At 36.6% G+C, this 7,827-nt stretch overlaps 2 protein-coding genes across 2 annotated transcripts; one reads left to right on the top strand and one right to left on the bottom strand.

Moving 5' to 3' along the window:
- The first annotated feature begins 303 nt into the window (after positions 1 to 303).
- LOC107434030 (MLO-like protein 6) lies at positions 304 to 5,256 on the top strand. The gene is made up of 15 exons (XM_048465466.2): positions 304 to 703; positions 830 to 887; positions 1,021 to 1,283; positions 1,761 to 1,877; positions 1,957 to 2,017; positions 2,673 to 2,761; positions 2,992 to 3,066; positions 3,161 to 3,255; positions 3,604 to 3,653; positions 3,844 to 3,884; positions 3,976 to 4,149; positions 4,260 to 4,295; positions 4,384 to 4,451; positions 4,523 to 4,583; positions 4,737 to 5,256. Exons 1-15 carry the CDS (start codon positions 578 to 580, stop codon positions 5,082 to 5,084), a joined length of 1,662 nt encoding a protein of 553 aa, XP_048321423.2. The 5' UTR covers positions 304 to 577; the 3' UTR covers positions 5,085 to 5,256.
- Positions 5,257 to 6,192: 936 nt separating this feature from the next.
- LOC112488804 (polyubiquitin 4) lies at positions 6,193 to 7,827 on the bottom strand. Its single transcript, XM_025066566.3, has one exon. It carries the CDS (start codon positions 7,552 to 7,554, stop codon positions 6,406 to 6,408), a length of 1,149 nt encoding a protein of 382 aa, XP_024922334.3. The 5' UTR covers positions 7,555 to 7,827; the 3' UTR covers positions 6,193 to 6,405.

Raw genomic sequence — 7,827 nt, 5'->3', positions numbered from 1 at the left:
GGGAGAGCGGCTGCCGACGGATATGATGAACAGTCAAACAACATCTGCTCGACAATCAATGCGATCCAGATCTGCTCAGCGGGTGGCTGCTAGTAGCATAATGAGAAAGGAGGTCAGTCCCACCGTTTTAAGTTCTAACGCAGTCGTTTTAACATCTAAATATTACTGTTTTCCGTGTAACACGTTGTCAAAGACCCTTTTTGATTTGACCAAAAATAAATAACCTCCCTCTTCTTCTCTATTTGCAGTCTTTCTTTGCTGTCCTTTTAAGCGTACCTTCACATCATAATTGACATATCCTCTGGTCCCCCTTCTTCAAACAGTTCCACTCGGTTATCTATACATATATATATATATATATATACACAAGATATATTACAAAACAACTACTTGCCCATTTATGAATCTCGCGTTTCTCTTTTTTGATGAATAATCTCGCATTTCTCTTATTCTAAAGTAACAAGGCCAAATATATATAGCTTTACAGCTAGCTAGCTAAGTGCATTTTAGATCCTGACTTGGTATTCAAATATATGAAGCAAAGGCTGTGATAGTTGTTAGAAGAAGACCTTAAAGAATGGCAGGAGGAGCATCAGAAGGACGATCTCTGGAGGACACACCAACTTGGGCAGTTGCCTTCGTTTGTTTTGTGCTTGTTTTGATTTCAATTATCATTGAACATATCCTACATTTGATTGGAAAGGTACATGAAAATCTAGCTATATATTTGAAGCTTAATTCTAACATGCCTTTTCTATGTGGGTATTTTTATTTGTGTATATATATATTTTTGAGATATCAACTAATTGAGGTTTCTCTGTACTTGCAGTGGTTGGTAAAGAGGAACAAACGAGCTCTTTGTGAAGCACTTGAAAAGATAAAATCAGGTTTTCCAAGCTAATTAATTATTATAGTAACATGAAAATCAAAATTTTGTTTTCTGGGTTTTTACATGTATTTATGATCTTATAGTTTGTTGACAATTTTCTGTATATGTTTCTCATATGTACAAATACATAGAGCTTATGCTGTTGGGGTTCATATCATTGCTGCTGACAGTAGGACAAGGACCCATTTCGAACATATGCATATCTAAAGCTATAGGTAATACTTGGCATCCATGCAATAAGAAGCAAGAGACTGAATTACTTCATCATAAGGATGAACATAAAAATTCAGATCACGAAAACGGCGGCCATAGAAGGCTTTTACTGGTTTCAGATCCCGGTGACAGTGCGCGGCGTGTTTTGTCCGGGGGAGGAGCTGACAAATGTGCTGCCAAGGTATGAATGATCTTCAATTATTCCCGTTTCCAGTTTTTTTTTTTTTTTTCCTTTTCTTTTTTTCTCTCTTTTTTTTTTTTTTTTTTTCCAAAAAGAATATAAATCCATTTTGAGTCATCAAACTTCATGATATGTAATATACTAGGTGGACAATAGTAGGCAATACAAGAATTGTTCTTTCAGTCCTAAATTGCATTCTTCGGGCTGAATAATAAAATTCTTATATATTAAAATCATATGGATGAAATACCAATAATAGGATTTTTGACATGATAAAAAGTTATACGTCAAGATAAATAAATATTTAAAATAAAATCATACACTATATGAAAATAGTATATTTATAATGTATAATTTTTTTATACATATTTCATTGTTTGGACTTTTAACTGTGTCGGGAATCTTGAGATTTTCATGTGAATAAGAGTAGGAAAATTTTTTTTTTTTTTGTTTTGTTTTGTTTTGTTTTTTTGGCAGGGCAAAGTACCATTTGTTTCAGCCGATGGCATTCACCAGCTCCATATATTCATATTCGTACTAGCAGTCTTCCACGTGCTTTACTGTATAATAACCTTAATATTGGGCAGAGCAAAGGTATGGATCTGAATCTTAATTTTCCTCTTCCCTGTAAAATATTACAATACTAATTAATTTGCAACTTGCACTTCTGCAGATGAGAAGGTGGAAAGCATGGGAAAGGGAAACAAGAACACCTGACTACCAATTTTCAAATGGTATGCTTTCAAATTTTGCCACCATCTTCATTATACATGTGATCCTCTAGCCCTTCCAAGTAGTATGATATTAAAAATGTTATAAGATTAACATGAATTGAAAATGTGTCATAATAATATTTGAACTAATAATGATATAGACCATTTTAATTGATTGCATATTATTTCTTTGAAAAATAAAATCTCGATGAATTCCTTTCAGAAATCAAACGTGATCTTAGCAGTAATATTTTTAATTGATTGCATATTATTTCTTTGAAAAATAAAATCCCGATGAAACCCTTTCATAAATCAAGCATGATTTCAGCAGTACTATTTTCATTTGACTTTAAATAAAATAAGATAAAATTAATTTATTATTAACCTCATAACAAATTTCAGTAGAAATGAAAGTGTGATTATGCGTGTCGGGTATTACTTCATAGTGTTTATTTATTTATTCTATTTACCATTATCATTATTATTATTAAGATTCAAAGTCGAAATTATTATCCAAAAACAAAGTCAATTTGCCAATTCCGGACAAATTTTGCTCATAGTTAAAGACTATGATTTATGAAGATGATATTAAATTAATACAATTTACGGCTAAAAATAAGATAACGAGTTTTCACCTAAAAAAAAAAAGAAAATGGGGTTTGTTTGTGTTGCGCAGACCCTGAGAGGTTCAGATTTGCAAGGGAGACATCATTCGGAAGAAGGCATCTGAACTTTTGGAGCCAGTCCCCTATTCTGCTATGGACTGTAAGCACTAACTCTTTTGATAATTTTTTCAGATAAAGTTACCAATTATATAGTTAATTAATATATACATGTAGCACGCCATTGCAAGCATATATTTATATATAATCGTATACAATTAATAATACCATATATAACAGCAATACAAGTAACATACAATTATATTTCTCTGGGCTGCCAAACATGATAGTCTTAATTGTAAACAAAAATAAATATTAACGTGAGTTTTGCAGGTTTGCTTTTTCAGACAATTCTTTAGATCTGTACCTAAAGTTGATTATCTGACCCTGCGCCATGGGTTTATTATAGTACGTATCCTACCATTAATAATTTTATTATGTCATTGGTTGAATACTATAGCTGGTGGTTGTATTAATAACAAGGTTAATTATATATGTACAGGCACATTTGGCACCTCAAAGTCAAACTAGGTTTGATTTCCAGAATTATATTAATAGATCTCTTGAGGAGGATTTCAATGTTGTAGTTGGGATCAGGTGGGTCATCATCACACTTGGCTCTCCATCAGCTTCTACCCCTCCACATGAAATTGACATCGATACTTTATTTTGCCAAACTTTATTTTTAATTTGGTACTTTCAAAAATGGCTTATATAACATGTCCTCAATGACGAGAGAGAACTTAATGAGCAGTTCAGATACAAGCCAGAGCCTTCGGATTATGACTTCGAACATTTATTAGAAAAATAAACAATAAAAATAAATAAAGTAACAAAGAAAAGAAAACGGCTATAGAATATGGAGACTTTCAATTTTTTGTTTTTTTATTTTTTTTTTATTTTATTTTGTTTTTTAAAGTTTTAACTTTTTTTTCCTGATTGCAGCCCCACAATCTGGTTCTTTGTTGTAGTATTCCTATTGTTTAATACAAATGGTATGCCACTGACATCTCATCTTCCCCCACTCCTTTGCTCACCAATTTTTTTATTTATGCTTTGGCTTTAAGCATGTTTTTATATTTCATGTTAACTTTTAAAATTTTGACCCTACATCGGATATTGTTATTATAAAAACATTTGTATTGATTTGATAGCAATAATTTATTAATACTCTACTATTTACAGGCTGGCGTTCTTATCTATGGCTACCCTTTGTTCCATTGATTGTAAGAACACCATTAATCCAAAAATAATTAGATTATCTTGTAATTAATCTAAGCTCCAGAAGATGGATCTAATGGCAAATATGGTATGCAGATTATCTTATTGGTAGGTACAAAGCTACAAGTCATCATAACAAAGATGGGCCTAAGGATCCAAGAGAGAGGAGAGGTGGTTCGTGGGACCCCGCTGGTTCAGCCAGGTGATGACCTCTTCTGGTTTAACTGGCCGCGCCTCATCCTCTACCTCATCCACCTTGTTCTCTTTCAGGTCATTTTCTACATAGCTCTGTAAAAATGACAATACTTTTGCGTCTAAACCTCCATCAAATCCTTAGTTATAACGCTGTTTTCCGGACATCTTTTGTTTTGCTGTAACAGAATGCCTTTCAGCTTGCTTTCTTAGCATGGACTTTGGTATGTTGTTGAATTACTCTACAAATTGCCAGACAGGCCCCAAGTTTCTTGATTTTCTTATCCTCTCCTCTCGTGTTTTTCTTCTCAGTATGAATTTGGGTTGAAATCTTGCTTCCATGAGAAGGTCGAAGATATAGTCATCAGAATATCAATGGGGTGAGTTTCCTGACTGACACAGATACATATTAGATGGTTTCCAGTAGGCTTACGGAGTGCGATTTCTGCAGGATTCTCATCCAAATACTGTGCAGCTATGTGACTCTTCCTTTATATGCATTGGTAACACAGGTGAGAATGAGAATATTTCTCTATGTTCGAATAAAATGGAATCTAAAATGCTGCATGCAGAATTCTATTTAACCAATAACCAAACCATCTATAATTACCACACATATGAAGTATGTGAAGAAAAAGTTTTCATTGTTTCTGAACCTCAAACAGATGGGTTCGAAAATGAGGCCTGCCATCTTCGACCACAAAGTAGCAACAGCTTTACGAAAATGGCACCACACCGCAAAGAAACACGTAAAGCAGAGCAAGCATTCAAGTTCAACCAGTTTGCCAGGGACACCAACACAATCCATGTCCCCCGTGCATCTATTGCGCAATCAACAAGGCGAAGGAGAAGACAGTGGTGAAACATCCCCAAGAATGTCCAATTTCAAGAATGAAGGTTGGGAGAGGGAAGGGTCCCTCTCACCACCCCATCCTCCTTCAACTCATCATGGTTTTCCAGTTCAGCATGAGATTGACATTCAAACCAGGGAATTTTCATTTGACAAATCCTAAGAGATTTGAAAGATTAGTTAAAAGGAAAAACTAATAGCCTGCAGCAATAATATAACTGCAAAACTCTATACAATCGTGGATTATCATTTTTGTTTCTTGTACATTTATTGTGAATAACAGTGGTTGGCAGAAACTCAGAAAATGTAAATATATCATAAATCTGTTGCAATCATTTTCGGTAATGCCAAGCTGATTGTCCATAGAAATTTCAATTGATGCCAGTACTTATTGCAGACGACATAACTAAATTCATTGAGAACATGCAAAATATAGTAAACTAGATAATTCAAACCCCCCATGAGCCCCAATTTACAGCAGCAAGGAATTGCCACTGTTTTAAAGACCCATATAAATGAACCACTGGCCAACGCAATCTGAATCACTCGGTTGCACCTCAAATTTGAACGTGGTCACAGTATTTTAAGATCTATATTATCAGAACAATTCATATTATAGATTATGGATCCTCTTAACATGATCAAACTTCTAGACAAATATTTATGCTCTGATCTGAAGTCGATGGAAATCATAATCCAAATGAACTAATCTACAATCAACTTCTAAACGGCCAGACAATCTTTGCATACAACTAAATTAGGTGTTGCTTATCCATTTGATTGAATATATGAAACGCTAAAACCATAACCTAGGCACCACTTTTACAACCACGATACAACTTATATTTTCAATTCCTTATGTATCAGCACTCCTATGAATGAAAGCGAATGGTAAAGATCCCAGTTCACAGTAAGATAGCAAGGCAAACAACATAGAATGTACTCAAATATAGATGATTCATCCGAAGCAAATATAAAAGTGGAACCATAAAGCATCATAACAATTGATTAAATCATACACGTGGTAATCAAGCAGAAATCATTACAAAATTTCTTATATTTGCAATTCCTTATGAATCAGAACTGCTATGAATAAAAGCACGTTACAAAATTCTCAGCATCCTAAGCCTGAGATCCTAACAAACAAGATAGCAAAGCAACATAGATTGCACTCAAATTCAAATGATTCATACAAAGCAAACATAGGACAGCAGACCATTATAGCAGCAATCAAGCAGGAACCATTAAAACAACAAAATTTAAAAACGATATAAACAAAAACTATAATATTACTTTTATAAAATGCATCAAATAACTAGTTCCAGGTTGGACCTCATAAGGATCAAATTAACTAGTTCCAGGTTGGACCTCATAAGGTTCAAATTAACTAGGAAGATATGAAATACAACAACACAAAAAAAAAAAAAAAAAAAAAAAAGGAACACCATATAGTTTGTTTATTCAGACACAGCATAAAGACTTCTTCAGAATTCACCACCACGAAGACGAAGGACTAGGTGGAGGGTCGACTCCTTCTGAATGTTATAATCGGCAAGGGTGCGACCATCCTCCAACTGCTTCCCAGCAAAGATGAGGCGCTGCTGATCCGGTGGAATACCCTCCTTGTCCTGAATCTTAGCTTTCACATTGTCAATGGTATCCGAGCTCTCCACCTCCAGAGTGATCGTCTTCCCAGTCAGGGTCTTCACGAAGATCTGCATGCCACCTCTCAGCCGAAGCACCAAATGCAGGGTCGATTCCTTCTGGATATTGTAGTCGGCGAGAGTCCTTCCATCCTCCAATTGCTTGCCGGCAAAGATCAGACGCTGCTGGTCCGGAGGGATGCCTTCCTTGTCCTGAATCTTGGCTTTGACGTTGTCAATGGTGTCGGAGCTCTCGACCTCCAGAGTGATCGTCTTTCCTGTCAACGTCTTGACAAAGATTTGCATGCCTCCACGAAGCCTCAGAACAAGGTGGAGAGTGGATTCCTTCTGGATATTGTAATCTGCAAGGGTTCGACCATCTTCCAATTGCTTTCCCGCGAAGATCAGACGCTGCTGGTCCGGAGGAATACCTTCCTTGTCCTGGATCTTGGCTTTGACGTTGTCGATGGTGTCGGAGCTCTCAACTTCTAGGGTTATGGTCTTTCCGGTGAGAGTCTTGACGAAGATTTGCATACCACCACGGAGACGAAGGACCAGATGGAGGGTCGATTCCTTCTGGATGTTGTAATCAGCGAGAGTCCGGCCATCCTCTAGTTGTTTTCCGGCAAAGATGAGCCTTTGCTGGTCCGGTGGAATACCTTCTTTGTCCTGGATCTTGGCCTTGACGTTGTCAATGGTGTCGGAGCTCTCGACCTCCAAAGTGATGGTCTTGCCGGTGAGGGTTTTCACAAAGATCTGCATACCACCACGCAGACGAAGGACCAGATGAAGGGTTGATTCCTTCTGGATATTGTAGTCGGCAAGAGTCCGACCGTCCTCGAGTTGTTTCCCGGCGAAGATCAACCTCTGCTGATCCGGAGGAATACCTTCCTTGTCCTGGATCTTGGCCTTAACGTTGTCGATGGTGTCGGAGCTCTCGACCTCCAAAGTAATTGTCTTACCGGTTAGGGTTTTGACGAAGATCTGCATTCTGACAGAAAATTGAGATTGAGAGAGAAAAAATGGAGAGAAATTGCTAGTTAAAAGAAAATCGCAATTTGCTGTGATTTCTGAGAGGATTGATATGTGGAGGCGAAAGAGAATGGGAGACGATTATATAGAAGGGGATTCAAAGGCGGTGTAGAAAAGATTAGGGTTAGGAGGAGGCCAGAAGGAAGTTTCTATCCTAATCCGAAAAGCACCGAGTCAGTTTAGGATGGCCTAATTGTGCGGTCCAGAAGTTTCTGGTTGTTGCTAGTCTTC

Source organism: Ziziphus jujuba, chromosome 11, assembly GCF_031755915.1.
Source record: "Ziziphus jujuba cultivar Dongzao chromosome 11, ASM3175591v1".
NCBI lineage: Eukaryota > Viridiplantae > Streptophyta > Magnoliopsida > Rosales > Rhamnaceae > Ziziphus > Ziziphus jujuba.
This window is presented reverse-complemented; position numbering and strand designations above follow the sequence as displayed.

What these genes read in the sequence shown, in the direction of transcription:
- LOC107434030 (XM_048465466.2), top strand. Translation starts at nt 578, where the DNA reads ATGGCAGGAGGAGCATCAGAAGGACGATCTCTGGAGGACACACCAACT. An exon ending in ACTTGAAAAGATAAAATCAG is followed by an intron (nt 888 to 1,020) that starts GTTTTCCAAGCT and finishes ACAAATACATAG; the next exon opens with AGCTTATGCTGTTGGGGTTC. An exon ending in TATATGCATTGGTAACACAG is followed by an intron (nt 4,584 to 4,736) that starts GTGAGAATGAGA and finishes AACCTCAAACAG; the next exon opens with ATGGGTTCGAAAATGAGGCC.
- LOC112488804 (XM_025066566.3), bottom strand. Translation starts at nt 7,554, where the DNA reads ATGCAGATCTTCGTCAAAACCCTAACCGGTAAGACAATTACTTTGGAG.